This window comes from Genypterus blacodes, unplaced genomic scaffold (genome assembly GCF_046128005.1).
Source record: "Genypterus blacodes isolate CSIRO-AG114 ecotype Tasmania unplaced genomic scaffold, CSIRO-AGI_Gbla_v1 ptg000105l_1, whole genome shotgun sequence".
NCBI lineage: Eukaryota > Metazoa > Chordata > Actinopteri > Ophidiiformes > Ophidiidae > Genypterus > Genypterus blacodes.
This window is the reverse complement of record NW_027466909.1, coordinates 928,792-945,582: the sequence shown is the minus strand read 5'-3', so window position 1 is coordinate 945,582 and position 16,791 is coordinate 928,792. Positions and strand designations below refer to the sequence as shown.

Below are 16,791 nucleotides of genomic sequence, written 5' to 3'. Positions count from 1 at the left end.
GGCTAACTTGGCTAAATAGCGGCTAACTTGGCTAAGTAGCAGCTAGTTTGGCTAAATAGCGGCTAACTTGTTGACCTTCTTGATCATATTTGCGACCACACTTGTTCTCTCGTCAACTTTGTTGCCTGTCTGTCAGCATGCTCAAGCCAGCCGGAGCAAAAGGAGCGGCCTAGTTCTTAATGCATTTTAGGGCCTTTCAGTGTTTGTTGGTTTGTTTTGAGAGCCATGCGTCAGTATGTGATACTGTCATGCTCAAATGAGACCAAACATTCAGGTGATGTAAACCTTTATTCACTCTACGTAGCATGGCATTAGTAAATAACTTAATCCTGACAATGACACAATTGTTGTATTTTGCATACATGTTAGTCAAAGGTAACATTATGAATGACAACCTCATGTTTTCACTTCAGTTCTGTAAGTAGTATGAAAAGTTGAGCGCCCTAAATGTTTCCCCATACATCATGAAAAACTGTTTCAAATACTTCAAACATCGTACAAACCATTGAACAATAAAAACCAAAGTTGCTTGGATATACAGGCAGATTCTCACACATCTCTGTCACTATTTCCCAAATGATAAACAATAACTGGTATCAGTCTCCTTAACAAATACTGGTTGTGTCTAACTAGTTGTGGTCCCTCTTGAACTTACAAAAGCTTCATTTACAAATCATCTGGATTACAAGAGAAAAGACAGAAAAATGTAAACATTTCGTTTTGGCAGATTTGTTCAGTTAAGAGATTAAAAAGTACCATCTGTTTATTACTTTCTGTAGATAAATATATGAGATTAGAAATGTAGAAACATTGTTGAGTCACGTAGATGGTTTAACACAAAGAGATTCTACTGGACAATGCGAAATTTAATGGATTTACGATCGTGGACGTTTCAATCATTGCATTCTTCGGGATGGCACGGCCCGTGTTCATGCATTAACATCTCCACACCTTTGCTTCTGATCCTGACTTGAGACGTGTGCACATTTGTTCTACCTTTACGTTGATCATGCACTGATTTCTAAGTAAGATTTTTGGAAACGAAGAAGAGTGACGACGCGTGCCAATCTCAAGTAAGGATCAGGCGAGGATCCCTTTCGTTTGTGTACCGCAACTGATCTCCTTCCAGTGCCAACTTCATACGCAATTATCAATCAGTCACACAACTAGTTGAGCCTAGAAACCCATCACTCAATTACTTAGATCAATGACTAGGTGCTCGTAGATCTGCGTCTTTCCTTTGAAACTGGAGGCTAGCAAGAACTGCCGGTTGTCTATGGAGACTGGAGAGAAGGCCCGAGGAGCCTGGATGTTGAGCTCCTGGAAATGGACAAACTCGCCCTTCTTTGCATCCCAGCGGTACACCTGGGTAAAAGAGTAATCGCTGCCCAGGATGGCGTACTGCCAGCTGGCAACGGTGAAGGGCTGGAACACCATGGAGCCGCGAGAGGGCATGGTCTGAAGTTCTTGAAAGAGGGCCCCATCCCAGCGCATGACTTTGGAGTCGCCAATGAAGCGCGTTAGACAGATGTAGAGGTCCGCTCTGACCACAAAATGCTTGACAGCGTACACGTCCTCCATCTCTGGGATGTCGGTGCGGCGATCAAACAGCTTGGTGCCTTTGTTCCACTGATAGATGACCGGCCGCTGAGAGCTGCTGGACAGAATCAGGTGGGGTTTGGAGGAGATCTCCATGTACTCCACATCGGTGTCCCGATACCATGGATGGAGTGACTGGTGAGAATAGAAGCCATTGCCATTCCACTTGTAGATGGTGGTGGAGCCAGCCTTGGAGCTGTCGGCGATGATGAAGAAGGATTCTCCATCGATGCGGAAGGTCTCAACGTCATTGGGTTTTCGTATTTTGAGGATGTCGATGTCTTGGATCTTGATGAATTTGTTGGCTGAGATGTCACGCTTGTAGATGTGTGAGCCGCCAAACAGCTGAGCCACGATGACAAACAGCTGGTCCTCAATGACCAGAGGTTTGCAAATCACTGTGGACGTGCCTACGGAGAAGATAGAAAAAACAGGAGGTCTTCAACTTGGCTCAGATGTTGTGGTTTCTGGTCCAAAATCCCCTTTAACAACTACAGCACAGAGTATTTGTTTCCATGAATTTAGAAGAGTAGCGTAGAGAATAATGGAACCATTCCTGAAATGCCGTTTACTTACTGTCAATATCGTCATAGTTTCTGAAGACCATCTCCACGTGGTCCCACTCCAGGAAACTGCATTTCCCAATGAAGGGCTGGGCAAACACCACATACTGGTCACTCTGAAAGGAGAACGCCTCCACAGATATCGACTCAAACTTCATGGACTGATACGAAGCGAACTCTGCCAGAGGAAAAACAAGAGAGCAACAATCTGCAGTCAAATATGTTTGTCCCTGAACAGATCCAAGAGGGGTTACAACTTTAAAGTTAAAAACTAATATTGAACAGGTGACACAAGTGTCTGTTTACCTGTGGTGATGCAGTCAAAGGACTGTGGGGCCAAGTCGTTGATCCTCTTGTCCAGTTGAGAAGCTGGACCTTTGCAGTAAATCTGGTCCACAGTTGCATTGGTTTGGAAAATCCACTCGACCAGCCACTTCAGCTTACAATCACAGGTGAACTGGTTCCCCCGCAGGTCCCTACAGCCAACAGACCACAGCCACAATCACTCAATCAATCAATCTACACTTTTCTTAAATTGGCTGTGGAGTATTTGCTCGAAAATCAAAGGAAAGCCACAGCGACAAATACCAAAGACTAGAGTAAACCATAGATTTAAGAACGAATATTACCATGGTGACAACTGAGGCCAAAAAAAGAAAAGTCTGAAAAAAGTATTTTTATAAAAACTAAAAAAAAAAAAATTAAATATAATTTCAATTTAATATGTATAAGCTTGAATAAAAAAAGTACAGTAATGATTGTTGAGTTTTCCTGTAGCTTGTTAGCTTCCTGGTTTGGTGCTTCCTCCCACAGCTGCTAATTAGCACAGGTGAGATCGATCAGCATACAGACAAGCTGCCATCTGTCTATAAATGCTGTTCAGTCAATGCTGTCGGCTTCTTTGTGTTCTGTATTGTGACTGAAAGAATGTCCTGGTCCTGATTTGTTGTATTGTGTTGCAAGTCTGCATGTGATGCAGACTTGCATATTCTGCGTCGGTGAGCAGCATATTCTTTCTGACATAAAGAATATGCTTTATGTCAGCTCATATTCACTCGTATGTCAAATCTGCAGCTCAAGCTCCTGCTTTTCCTTTTGAAGTTGTAGGATAAAAAACCATTTCAGGATCTTGCACGGTGGCCAGTCAGCTGCTGCATGAGCTGTGCCTGATGGTGAACACTGTAGGCAGTGTGAAGAAGCGAACATTTTCAGTGGGCGTTGGATCACAAACAATGCAAGTGTAATTTTAATGACGTTAAATGCACTGACTGCCCACACACTTTCCAGAGGAATAATAATGGTGTTCCTTAGATAGCAAACACTACGGTAAACCCACAACACGACGCAGCACTCGGCTCTGTTTTACTATTTCTCGGTATCATACTCACACTTTAGTCAGCGCCTCAAGGCCCTTGAACAAATCTTTGGGCAGAGTCTCGAGGTTATTATAGGCCAAACTCCTGAAAGAGAGGAAAGTCACCAGTTATCATCCATCAGTGTTATCGCCCCTCCCCCGTCTTTGGCTCTTCGTGTCTGGGAGGATTCATCTCTGTGTTCAATTCCTGTATTATGATGAACAACGAAACGTCTCGGCTCCATTTACAGACGTCTCTCTCTTTCACTTCTGCTGCTGCTTTATCTTCTTATTCTTCACGTCACGTTTGTGAAACAGGCGCTATGCGTTGGTGGGCGGGGGAATATAATCACTGCCGTTTGTTTGTCTGTCTTCCTCGCATCAAACTTGGCAGATTTGTTGTGGTGAGGGTCAGAACCTCTGCTCTCAAGAGGTCAAGGTCAGAGGGAAAGGTCCCATTTTCAGCCCCTCATTATGGAAATGACATAAAATACAGATATGCATTGTATGAAACATTTTTCTGCGACTATTTCTAGTGATTTTTATAAACATTTCAGGGTGGGAAACTCATACAGCATCTTTCCCCACTTGTGCAACATGTAAACATGCACCGTTTTAAGGGTTTTAAATCTAAGTGCACTTCTGGCTAGATGCTTAAAGCTAATTGGACACATATGAGAATGAGTCTTGTGTGCTAGTTGTAGAGCTGCTCCATAACAACGTTTGATTACAGACTCAGCCAACATGTGTGGGTGTGAGCCATGACCTGGAGAAAGCCACAAACATCTCTAAAGACCTGGGCTTTATTACGCCACCATTAGGTAAACGCTCTATAACGCTGTTAGTGAGGTCTGTGCTCTCTGCAGGAGTGTGTGCCCTGCAGGAGCCACGCCAGGAAGCACAAAGCTGAAGGCGGTGAGAAAGAACACAAAAACAAAAAGACCTCCTAAAACAAAATACAGAATAATCAAAAATAATCACCAATTACAAATGCAATAACAAATAAATCGACAATCTAATAGCTGGAAATCTGTCTTTTGAAATGGCAAAGTCACGATGAACCAGAACAAAGGGTCAAATCAGGTAAAGAAGTCCCATAAATAATGATATTGATGAAGCCATGCAGTTTTGTGAGATGAAACGGTCTAAAAAAAATTCCTCCTCTCTGTTACGCAACTGTGATCAGCAGCTGCAGAGGTTTATTGCTGCTACCTCTTTTACGAGCCAGTAAAGCTGCGAATGATTAAACACTGCGTTCAATCAAAACAAAGGAACTTTTGTTTTTGTGGTTTCTGCAGAATGAAAGGCAAACTTAAATCGTGCAATGCAGAAATCCTCATAACCCCAAAAGGTTCAATTACTGTTGTGGTTTGATGAGAAGCTTCATGCTGTTCTGCAATCTGAATGTAGATTTGGTGATGCAGCGTCTTTTGCACTTGTAGACTACAATAGGTGTGAAAGAGCTCAGGCACTCGGGAGACTGAAGGTAGGAACAATGGCTCTTATTGTGAGGATGAGGAGACTTGAGGCTATTTATAGATCTGCCTGCTCAGCCGATAAAACCAAAGAACTGTGGCTCTTATGATGCTGCATTTAGACAAAAGAAAGTTTGTACCTACTGTTGAGTGCATAACCAAAAATCTCACGTTTTGTTGTCACTGTGTTTGAGACTTAAAATGTCTACTTTCATACTACTACATTTTTGTAATATGTTGCTGACAGGCAGACAGACACAGACTCAGAGATGGTGTTACACGTTTGGCTCATGTTGTTGTGACACATGTTTACTTACAGATGCACTAAAGTCTTCAGCCCGCGGAAAGCATGAGGCGATATCGACTTGATTTGGTTGTTCTCGATGAAGCTGAAAGAGAGCAGGAGGATGGAGGGAGAGTTAGAGGAGACATGTTTTTCAGACGTGTGTGTGTGTGTGTGTGTGGGCGTGTCATCTATACTCACAGATACTCCAGGTGAGGAAGACCGAGGAAAGCATCTTCGTTTATGGTGTTGAGGGTGTTGGCAGTGAACAGGCTGCACAAACACGGACAGGGCTGCTTTAGTAACACTCACATCAATCTAATCTCTAAAATATGACAGATTATAACAGATTAACATCATACTTCTGTCTGATAGCAGTGAGGGGAGAAGGATCACAATGGGAAGCTCTGCTAATGTCAAAGTACATAAATAAGTATTATCAGCTGCTGCCTGTCAGAGAGTTAAATTATTGATCCAGTAAAGTGTATTTTCAATATTGATGCATTAACATGTACCATGGTCACGCATCAATAATGAAAATCTCCACCACTGCAGATGTGAGATGCTCCATCTGATCTATCTATCTATCTATCTATCTATCTATCTATCTATCTATCTATCTATCTATCTATCTATCTATCTATCTATCTATCTATCTATCTATCTATCTATCTATCTATCTATCTATCTATCTATCTATCTATCTATCTATCTATCTATCTATCTATCTATCTATCTTCTTTGTTGACTCAGTCCTCATGTTCCCCCAGGAGACATGCAGCAGTGAGGGGGATTCCCTCTCCAGAGGAGGGATTCCCCCTCACTCAGCCTCAGCCTCAGCCCAGATTAAACCTGATTATCAAGGATCAATACCCAACACATCATTCTACACTAACATCCAACATGAACACGATCAAACATGAACGTCTGGATCTGTTTCTACACGAGTATGAGCCGTGACGTGAGGCTGTGGAGCAGCTGAGGGGGAGATGATGCCTCCAACATCTAAACATGGCGATGTCACCTCACTGACAAAGACTGAGGAGCAAGTAAAGGTTCTCACAGGAGGTGCAGAGCAGGAGTGTGGATGAAGCTCTCCTTAGGGATCTCACTGAACTCAGACTTGACGAAGGATCTGCAGACACGAAAGAGACAAGAGAGACAAGAGACGGAGACATGGAGCCGTGTCAGCCTCTGTAACAACACGTTCACGTTAGTAAATCACCATGGCGATGGTGTGAAGCAACGAACCCACTTACAGCGAGATGACATCAGGCGGAAAGGACCTGGGGATGAGCCCGGCGCTCTCGCACAGCGCGTTGTCTTTGGTGCACGTACACGCCTGCGGGCAGCGCGGCTGTCTGGCTCTCTTGCTGTCCGCTCCGAGCAGCGCACACGCCGCCAGCAGCAAGCCGAGCCAGCGCCACCTTACGGGGATCCTGCGAGCGTTTTCCATCCTTGCGGACCACGATCTGCGCGTCGAATCCCGCTAAACATGAACCAGGCTCCTCGGTGAACGCTGGAGGCCAAGCGGAGGCGCAAGATTCCCGATGCCTGGTTTGTTTTCGCCGGCGCTCTGGTGGGGACTCGATCGGGCGCACCGGTGGGTGTGTTGAGAGGGGCTGTGATCGCGCTGCAGCTCCCCCAGAAGATCCAGAAGAGACGATGATCGGCGGAGACTGAGTCCGATCAAACACGATCTGCGGCTGAAGCGCAGGAAGATGTCAGCTGGCGCGGTGACAGACGCGGTGTGAGGGCAGGTGGGGAACCCAGCGGGAGCAGACGGAGCATCTCCATCCAAAACCACGCCTATGGTTACAGCACACACACACACACTCTCTCTCTCTCTCTCTCTCTCTCTCTCTCTCTCTCTCTCTCTCTCTCTCTCTCTCTCGCTCTCTCTCTGCCTGTGTGTGTGTGTGCGTCAGGCTCCTGGAGGATTCCGCCCAGTACACTGTAGTATATTGTGAAATTTGTTTGGTGAATCAGCTGTAGAGACGCACAGGGATGGAAGGAAGCCCCGACGTGAGCCAGCAGGCGCAGACGTGTGTGGCGCAGAAGCAGAGCGGCTGCACGCAGGCAGCGGCTGGGAAAGGACAACAAGAAGAGCCCATATGTGTGTGTTTACACCCAGTGTGCCTGGTAGATCAGTGGAGAGCTCCTTTGTTGTAACATTAAACAAACAGAAATATATGAAACTGATTGATATTTCTGAGGTTCCTTGATTTAATGGTTTTGTGGTTTCCATGGTGACGGGTGGAAGCACTCCATCAGATGGAGGGTGCGGGGAAGCCCTCCTCTCCTCCTGTCCCTCTGACAGATGCTCTGACTAACGCCTCCAAAAATGTCCCCATCCCCCAAAAGCCCTCACACACACAGACACGAACACACACACACACACACACACACACACACACACACACACACACACACAAGCACACAAAGGGCAGGTTAGTACTGTGTAACCTCCGTCCTTTGTGTTCGGTGCACAGAGCTGTTTCCATTTCTCCCAGATGATGGATCTATTCTGCTGTGCGAGCCTGGCAGGCCTGCGTCAGACCTTTCTAGGGAGAAACATGCAGGCTCCTTAAAAGGCCTCTGAGTAGATCCACGCCGGCCCGTCCCTGATGTGATTACACCATTTGATAAGCAGCATCTGTTTGCGATGCTGATAGGGTTAAGCCTGTAAAATGAAAGCAGGGGCCGTGTTTCGTTTCCAGCTGCAGGGAGGACAGGATGGAGATGAAGAGTGGAGATAAAGGAGGCTGCTGCCTTCAGAGAGGGAGAGAGGAGTCAGAGAAGCAGTCCGACATACCATCGCCATGGGACAGAAGACTGGAGAACAGTGGATAGGATTGTTGTGCTGCGAGATGATGGGAAGTGTGTATGCTTCCTAAATGCCATCATTCATCTTCAGAATAGTGCACACACTGTCCAGCAACTATTTGGCCACAGCCACGTCCACAGCTATTGATTTGTCCCCGTCTGTTGTTGTCTCTTTCATGAGCTATCTCGCTTTTAATGGACTGTTGGAGGCGGCCCAACTTTAAGAGTTGGTCTAATCTGCTTGCTGTCTGTTCATGTGAACGAGTTTATAGGTTTATAGCTCAATGTTAACCCCAAACAAATAGAATTATGAACTATAAATATCATATTAGTGTCTCTTGCTTGCTCTCGTTGTTTAGATGCAGAGACATGAAGGATCTTCATGTTCATATGTTCTTGCTCTGCTGCTCTCATGGGTGAAAGCACGTTTGTTTTGTCTGATTGTAGCTGTTGCATCACCTCTCCACTAGAGGGAGATGTAGATCAGAGGTACGTCCCTGTAAGACAATGATTGATTGATCGATTGATTGAGATTGCAGATGTTTATGGTTCTGTCTTTGGATTTATATCAGCAGAAGAAGAAATTTGATTTGTTTTTTAAATCATATAAATGACATACTGCTCTCTCTCTCTCTCTCTCTCTCTCTCTCTCTCTCTCTCTCTCTCTCTCTCTCTCTCTCTCTTCCTCTCCCCCCCTCCCCTCTCTCTCTCTCTCTCCCCCCTCTCTTTTCCTCTCTCTCCCCCTTCTCTCTGTCTCTATTCTGCCCCTCTCTCTCTCCCTCCCTCGATGCAAAAACTTAAAAGGACGAATTTAAGCAATTCAACCCATATAATCATTATCCATAATTGATTCATGATGAAAGTAAATCTTTTTCTTATTTGTCCTCTATAAAGCTTCACTTCATTTTATAAACAGGGTGACTCATTTCAAATCTACCATTTGTTCATACTTGATTTTATAAGGATATTTAAAGAGATTCATACACACTTTCTGGAGTTATGTATCCTGTGCATTAGATGAATGGGTGTATACAGTCTGAAAGCAGAGGGCAGTTCTAAGCTTATTTACAGTTGATTAAAAGGTGATGTTTGCGTTGACCTCAGGAGTGAACACACACACACACACACACACACAGGCTGAGGGGCTTATGGGGGCAGACGGGGTGATTCAGTGGTTAAGTAGGTCCCGGGTTCAACTCCCAGTGTGTGTGTGTGTGTGTGGTCCATTCACAGATGTATTTAGTTTGTGTGTGTGTCATGTGGAGCATGCAGCTTTGGACTCAAGCATCTGCTGAAAGAGTGAAGGTGTAGCTGAATATCTCATTGTTTATAATCCACACCATGCAAACTAATGCACCTTTGCATTTATTTAGGTATTATCAATCAAACATTTGACTGAAACTACCCAGAATGCACTATCAACAAAACAAGATTAACAGTTAATTAAAGAGCGTATAACAAACTGGACTCTTTGCAGGGAATTATAATTTAAGAGCACAAGAACAAACAGGATTTGAAAATAAACTTTATTCATATATTTATTATTTCTTTATACATGATCCTATGCGTAACTTCCTGTCCTGTAAACGCCACATGTGCCTGCGGGCTTATGAGCAGGGCAGCAGTATTTTTACTTTATGTAAGCAGGGGTCTTAAAAAGGAAAGAACCTCAGAGCTCCAGCTGGCTTATAACTAAATCCAATTCCGTCAAATCTTCTTACATCTCTCACACATGAACCAGGTTCATACAGCAAGCTGGAAAGGTTGGAAGCTAGAAGCACTGTAAAAAACAACAACGTGCAAACTTAAATATAGAAGCAATAACATACCTAAATATATATTTATATTATGTTTGTGGCCTGCCAGCTGTTGAAGAACTCCTCCAGCTTTCCTTTCCATCCTTTCCTGCTTACTAAAGTCAATAAATGTTGCTTATTTGAGAGTTCAGGGCATCAAATTCGCAGCATCAAATTGCTGTCTATTAATATATTTGATTAATTTAGTCTCTTGTCATCCAAATCCAGACTAAGTAAACTAAATAACCGTTTTAAAATGTATATATTAATAGTAAATTAAAGATATGGACATATGTAATGCCTGTAAATGGCCAAACCTGAGCCGCCCCCTGTGATTTTAGTGACGTAATTACTTTACCCGACCCCCATACACACACACACACACACACACACACACACACACACACACACACACAGTAAAACATATTAATAATTGCTAATATTTCATTGATGAGGTACACATTGGTGTTGAGGTAGTGAGGTAGATGGTGATACTGTCCACCAGTTGGAGGCGCCGCAGAAACATGAAGGTTGTCAGGGAGCTACTGAAGCTTTGAAGTATAAGAAACTACTAAAGGAACTTGATGATGATTATAAACAATAAATTACAGTTATAACATTAGATTGAGAGATTTTGCACATTTTAAATCCATCTGCTGCTGCTGGGAAATACTATAATTACACAAGCACACAGTCACACACACTGTATATATACACACACATCCACAAGTGCCTGAGTGGTCGTCTAGCAGATCACGCAGGTCTTTGCCTTGCCACCATCTCCGCCTACAGCAGGAGGAAGAAATGTGTGTGAGAGAGAGAGAGTTTGTGAGGAAGAAGAGAAGCGATGAACAGACAGATGAAGGTGAGCAGATCCTCACTCACCTTGGTCTCCGCCCTCCAGCTTCTTCTTCTCGTCTTCGATGGCCTTCACCTTGGCCTCGTGGATGTCTGCCAGAGCTCTCCACTCTCCCCTGTTGGTGGTCAAACCCTGGAACATGGGGCTGATCTCTGTGTGGAACCGAGAAAACTCCTGCACGCACGCACGCACGCACGCACGCACGCACGCACGCACGCACGCACGCACACACACACACACACACACACACACACACACACACGGTCAGACAAACCCTAAATACAGATCAACCATTATGCTGTAATGTAGTTGATGATAACGTGAAGAGAACAGAACAGAACAGAATTTTTTTAACCGGTGCAGTTTCTGGTACATGTGATGGGTCAGAAAGAGCAGGTTAGTGTTGTGATAATAGTGTGTAGATGTGTGTGTGTGTGTCCTATAACATACCTTATACACAAAGGAGCAGACAAAATCGATGAAACCGCATTGCATCTTGGGAAGCTCGTCAGCATGATTTCTGTCCATCATTGGCTGAAGTAGAAGAAGAAGACGAAGGAGGAAATGGTTGTTTGCATCCATTTTCGATAAGTTTAGCTCATAGTATAGGGGATATGTGTGCTGCTCTTACAATGGGCTGCTGCTCCAGAACCGTCCTTTCCAGATCTCCCTGCTCCCAAAACTCGGCTGCCACCATCAGAGCCACCTAGAAGCACAAGAGAGCCCAGGGGTGGGTGATGATGATGTCATGATGTAACAGTGTGGAAGGTTATGGGAGGTGGACGCACCTTGCTCTGGACCTCCCACGGCTTGGTGATGGCAGACAAGTCGCACGCTGTCATCATCATTGCCCTGCAGGAAAAGACATCCATCGCAAATCAATCACAATGAAAGATGGATGGGTGAGACGGTCATGTGACAGATGGTGAGTCGTGTATTTACATGATGATTTCCTTCCTGGTTGCATTGTTGGAGATGTAGTTGATTTTCTCTTTCTCCTCTGGAATCCCTTCTACACTGTCCACGATTTTCTGGAACATGGTCCTCTTCCTGAAACGCAAACGCAGAAGATGGCCACACACTCTCACTCCAACGTAAATACCTTCAATGTGGCGACTCCAGCTCTCCTTACTTGAAATAAAGAGCCAGATCGGTGGCGATGATGCAAACTTCAAAAAGATGCTGCACCGTCTCGAACTGACGCTTCTGAAGGTTCACGAAGATGTTCAAGTTCTGGGGACGACAGGAGAAGAGCGATGCTTGAACATAAAGACGAGTCATTTACACTTTGGTTGTTGTTTGTAGACGGGCTGACTTTCTGGAGATCAGAGACCTTATTGGGGAACACAGGTACATGGTCTCAGAGGACCTGAGGACCTACCTCGTCCTCCATCAGGGTCTTGCTGTACTCCAGGTGGTGTCGCTCCATCACAGAGGAGCTGTGCAGTCTTGCCAGTGGAGATGCACTCCTACAAACCACCAGCAGGGGAGAAAACCCTGCTTCAAATTCACCTTTTCAATACAGCATTTATGTCCTTACAGTTGATTTCCCTTTAAAATGTCCCGCTGGACCTTCTGACTTACTTTGTCTGGTAGAGATTGTTGGTTCCTCTGTGGTCGATATCGTGGCAGAATCCAGCAGCCACCATGGCGAAGGCCTCCAGGTCGGAGTAATACTTCTTCAGTTTGCCCGTCTGTTGAAGAGAGCACAGCATTACGCACCGTGTGTGTGCCGCACGTAAACAAGCACTCGCTGCATAATCAGAGAATCGTTGGGGGTCGGCATGTCACTCACCAGCAGCAGCGTGAACATGGTCTGGCCCACGTTGAAGCCGTGTCTCCAGTTGTGGTAGGTGATGTCACGGTAACCTTTGCGCACCGTGTACATCCACCGGGTCATAATCTGAACCACAGGAAGAGACATAGTTTGTGTGAACATTTTGTCTGGTCCTAACTCATGTTATCTCATCACTACTTGACTTTACTTAACTTGTCTTGCCTCATCTCGTCTTGTCTAGTCTCTTTGACACTGTAAAACCTGTAACACTTGTCTTGTCCTCTGCTCCTTGAGTGAGGTGTTTGTGTGTGTGGTGTGTTTGTACCTCAGCTGGGACCTTGAACTTCTCCACCACTCCGAGCTCAAAGAAGCAGCGGATTCCGCACTTGATGAGCTCTAACTCTGACAGGGGGAAGTCGCTGAAGCGGAACTCGTGCAGCTCCACGGATTTGGCTTCAGGGATGTTGGACCTCTGCACAAACAGACAAAACAAAACATGTAAGAGCAGCATGACACACACACACACAAACACACAGGTCAAGGTGCTTACCAACAGTTTGTACATCTCCTTCTGGTCGCAGTCCTCCGGTGCCGCGCTGAGTTTCTCCTCAGTGTTCTGTGAGAAGATGCGAGAGGTAAAAGTGTGTGAGTTTGGTCTCAGCGTGGACAGAACGGTGCCGGTGGAGACGACAACGCGACTCACCAGAATGGTCTGCACGTCACTCAGCGTGGCCTTGGTCTGGTACATGAGCATCTCCTGGGCCACGTCTTTGCCCCACTCGGTCCGGTTCAGTTTGTCGTACGTGTCGCTGTTCAGGGTGGACCAGCCCAGGAACTGAGTCAGAGCCTGGAGATCAAGACAGAATACTAAACGGCGGACGACATGAAGAGCCAAACAGCCAGAGCTAATTGTGAATTGAAAGTTTATCATTTGAAAAGAGGCGTTCCTTCATACCTCTGTGATTTGTTCGTCATTCTCATCAAATGGTTTGCCGTCTTTCCTGTTGTAAAAAGTGGCTACGCCGACAATTTCCTCCTTTTTGTTGACGATGGGCAGCGAGAGGACGTTCTTAATCGTCCATCCGGTCTCGTCCACTGCCTCTTTCTGAAATGTGAAGTAATCATCTGCTGCGGCGTTCATCATGTTGCAGATCTGTAAGGGTTAACAGAGACGGTTTAGAGGATGTGGAGGTTCATATCAGTGAATCCAGAAGCATGAAGGAACTGAAGCAGGACTTACAAAGCCGTTCTCAGCCACGTACGTTGGGAGGCCGCTGACCAGAGCCCAGTGATCTGCAGGGGGGCCGCTGTGAAGGAGCAGAGGGTTGAACAACTCAATGCACCAGCAAATATTAGAGAATGATACATATATTACTGCTGTCATACTTACGGGATAACTTTGATCTCCTCTTTGTCTTCCAATAAGTAGTCGATGATCTTGTAGAAGAGGATTTCCTGAGAGAAATAACATGATCAAGTTTGTTAGTAATGATGGAGGAGAACCATGAAGAGATACGATGGCGCCTCCAACTTACTCTGCCGTCGGGGGTCTTGGCGCCCTTGTACGCCTCCTGCTCTCCTAGTTTGATTGCCCACTCGTCGAAGAATTCCTGTTGTGGAAAAGTCCGGTTGATGTTACACAGGCACTGATGCATGATGAAGATGTGATGTTAGTGGTTTTGTTTGACGCACCTTCTCTTTGGTCATGTCAAGGAGACCCACCGAGTATCTCTCACACTTGATATACGTCCTCACTGTGTACAAAGCTTTGTGAAACTGTCTCTCAATGTCCGTCAGCTCCTCAAACACTTTGCTGGCTGACCAAAGCAAAACCTGGAAAAAGGAAAAGAGAATCATGATTTATTTTTATCCACCAGGGTTTTAATGCCGTTGAAAAAGGAAATTGTTTGGAATTTGTTTGGGGAAAGCAGACCTGACTGGTGTGTGTGTGTGTGTGTGTGTGTGTGTGTGTGTGTGTGTGTGTGTGTGTGGTTGTGTGTGGGTGTGTGTGTTGTGTATTTTTACCTGGCTTCTCCTGGACTCCACATCCCACATGTAAGCAGTGTGGGCTTGGAGAGCCACCACAGTTGCAAAGTTCACGTATTTAGTGAAGAGCTGAAAGGGAAAAGGGGAGAAATTTATATTTTTTAAAGAAGACTGAAGAAATTATTATTATTTATTTATTTTCAAACAACTTACAAACTGCCATCTAAATAGATTTTTTAAATCATAGTTACATAAATAAATTTCATTTCAACTTTATTTTGATATTTTTAATCCGACATCAGCTTTTGTATTATTTTTTATTTTTTTATTTTTTATTTTTTATTTTTTATATTATTTTTTAATTTTAATTTCATTTCATTTCATTTCATTTCATTTCATTCTATTTTGTCTTATTTTATCTTATTGGTCCTTTAGGCTGGACGGTGACAGAAGTGGAAGAGAGGAAAAGTGAATTTCCTCTCACTAACTGGATTATAGATCCAACTTTCATAACGGTGACCTTATTTCTGATCTGAGCGTCTGAATATGAATGTGGGTCAGAGGCAGGACGTCAAAGGGTTAAGTAAGTTTGCAAATGAAAGCAGGCGTCTTAAAAATATTTCCTTGTTAGCAGAGAGCTTAAATTCAAGGTGTTGTGTTTGTTAATGCATCGATGAAGGTCAGACTTGAATGAAGCATAAATCTATTCTGTGAATGTTTACAAAGACTCCAAGTGAGAAATACATTCATGTAAGGAGGAAGTAGCCAAATCCCTGCTCGCTCACCTCTTGATCGCTCTTGGAGAATTCATTAGCACCCTGTTTGTTGATTGCCATGATGACGCCGATGGGTTCCTTTCCATTCATAATGGGAGCTGTAATCATGCATTTGGTGGTGTACTTGGTCTGTTTGTCCACAAAGTCACTGAAATGAGAATCCTGGAAACAACAGAAAGCACAAGAGAATCAGAATGTTCTTCATCACACAGCATGGGAGAGGATGAAGGGTTTTTGTACAGGATTTAATGATTTGGTCTCTTTTGTCTCCTAACACCACACGTCTTCTGATTCATTTCTTTTCCCCTCGTGTTCTCACCTTCTTTACGTCAGCGATGTTCTGCGGCTTCTTGGAGTGGGCCGTCCAGCCCACGACCCCCATGTCTGTGGGGAAAACGATCTCCACGCTGGGCTTCACCACATTCTTCTCCAAGGGGGAATTGTGTGTGACGTCAAACAGCATGGTGGTCAGCTCTGGCACCCCGTTCCTGGCCCTGTAGCTGAAGTAGCTGCAGCGGTCCGCCTGAGTCAGCAGAGCGATCCTCTGCAGGACTCTGTGCATGGCTTTCTCAAACGGGTTGTCGGTCTGCATCTCCTTGATGAGATCGAATATGAACTCGGCCTCCTGGATGGTGGTGACATCCTTGTAGGACGCCGGGTCTTTGACCTGCACCTGGTTGTTGAAGGCGGCGGTGATCACGTCCGCCTTGACTTTCTTCTCAAAGTACTCCTTCGCAAACTGCGGGTTGTTGTCGAGGAACTTCTCCGCTGTGTCCTTGTCTCCCATTTTGTCCAATTAATAATCCCAATTTGAAGATGGATTGAAGAGCAGAGCGGTAATGGTGGTCTCCAGAAGATGATCCCTACTGGAGCATCTCCCAGCCTCCTCTGTGCAGCTAACAGAAGGTAGTGAGTGGCTTACTGGGTAAGGGGATCCCAGGGGGAACTAATGACTGACGTAAGAGTCATAAACCCCTGAGCTTTCTTAACTTGTAAATCCAGCCACTTGTCATTTTCCTGTGGCCAATCCCCTCATGGATAATGATGGCTGAGTTATGAGCGGCTCTATGGATGAGGTCAGGGAGCAGGAAGGCTCTCCCTCTCTGGGATATACACAGATAATAACCTGTGACGCGCAGACATGTAGATAAGCAGAGTCAACAGCCGGTATTAAAGTGAAGCGTCGAGCACAGGAGGATAATATCACATCCATGCTGGTCAGAGAGATAAAAAGCTGTGTTTAAGTGTCTAATGAGGTCTGAGAGGCTTTGTATGATATAGAGAAACTGCATCAGACAGAACTGAAGGGACACAAGGGGGGCGACAAAGGGACAGAATAACTCAACAATCCTCTATGACATCAAACCTCTTTGTTGCTGTGTTCCTGTGTGGACTGATTCATCACAGATTCACTTTTAGTATGTTGGAGTTGAGATACGATGAAATCTTTGTTGAGTTAATGATCCACTAAAACAGCCTTCACACACACAAACACAC

The 16,791-nt window shown here is 44.9% G+C and overlaps 2 protein-coding genes across 2 annotated transcripts; both read right to left on the bottom strand.

Moving 5' to 3' along the window:
* Positions 1–288: 288 nt before the first annotated feature.
* LOC143008553 (leucine-rich glioma-inactivated protein 1-like) lies at positions 289–7,160 on the bottom strand. Its single transcript, XM_076160368.1, has 8 exons — positions 6,534–7,160; positions 6,338–6,409; positions 5,476–5,547; positions 5,309–5,380; positions 3,551–3,622; positions 2,469–2,638; positions 2,176–2,340; positions 289–2,009 (listed from the first exon to the last, which is right to left on the bottom strand). Exons 1-8 carry the CDS (start codon positions 6,728–6,730, stop codon positions 1,192–1,194), a joined length of 1,638 nt encoding a protein of 545 aa, XP_076016483.1. The 5' UTR covers positions 6,731–7,160; the 3' UTR covers positions 289–1,191.
* A 3,481-nt stretch (positions 7,161–10,641) lies between these two features.
* On the bottom strand, positions 10,642–16,081 carry LOC143008544 (cone cGMP-specific 3',5'-cyclic phosphodiesterase subunit alpha'-like). The gene is made up of 21 exons (XM_076160354.1): positions 15,614–16,081; positions 15,304–15,456; positions 14,558–14,647; positions 14,225–14,365; positions 14,068–14,142; positions 13,923–13,987; positions 13,773–13,839; positions 13,488–13,685; positions 13,236–13,379; positions 13,083–13,148; positions 12,858–13,004; positions 12,551–12,658; positions 12,340–12,449; positions 12,137–12,224; positions 11,888–11,988; positions 11,698–11,805; positions 11,544–11,607; positions 11,387–11,461; positions 11,206–11,289; positions 10,782–10,929; positions 10,642–10,676 (listed from the first exon to the last, which is right to left on the bottom strand). Exons 1-21 carry the CDS (start codon positions 16,079–16,081, stop codon positions 10,642–10,644), a joined length of 2,535 nt encoding a protein of 844 aa, XP_076016469.1.
* Between the last annotated feature and the right edge of the window lie 710 nt (positions 16,082–16,791).

Coding starts and splice junctions, on each gene's coding strand:
- LOC143008544 (XM_076160354.1), bottom strand. CDS start 16,081: ATGGGAGACAAGGACACAGCGGAGAAGTTCCTCGACAACAACCCGCAG. Junction 13,988..14,067: donor CCAAGACCCCCGACGGCAGA/GTAAGTTGGAGG, acceptor TATTTCTCTCAG/GAAATCCTCTTCTACAAGAT. Junction 12,659..12,857: donor AGTTCAAGGTCCCAGCTGAG/GTACAAACACAC, acceptor CCTGTGGTTCAG/ATTATGACCCGGTGGATGTA.
- LOC143008553 (XM_076160368.1), bottom strand. CDS start 6,730: ATGGAAAACGCTCGCAGGATCCCCGTAAGGTGGCGCTGGCTCGGCTTG. Junction 3,623..5,308: donor CTGAAGACTTTAGTGCATCT/GTAAGTAAACAT, acceptor CCTCTCTTTCAG/GAGTTTGGCCTATAATAACC. Junction 2,639..3,550: donor CTTGAGGCGCTGACTAAAGT/GTGAGTATGATA, acceptor TGTTGGCTGTAG/GGACCTGCGGGGGAACCAGT.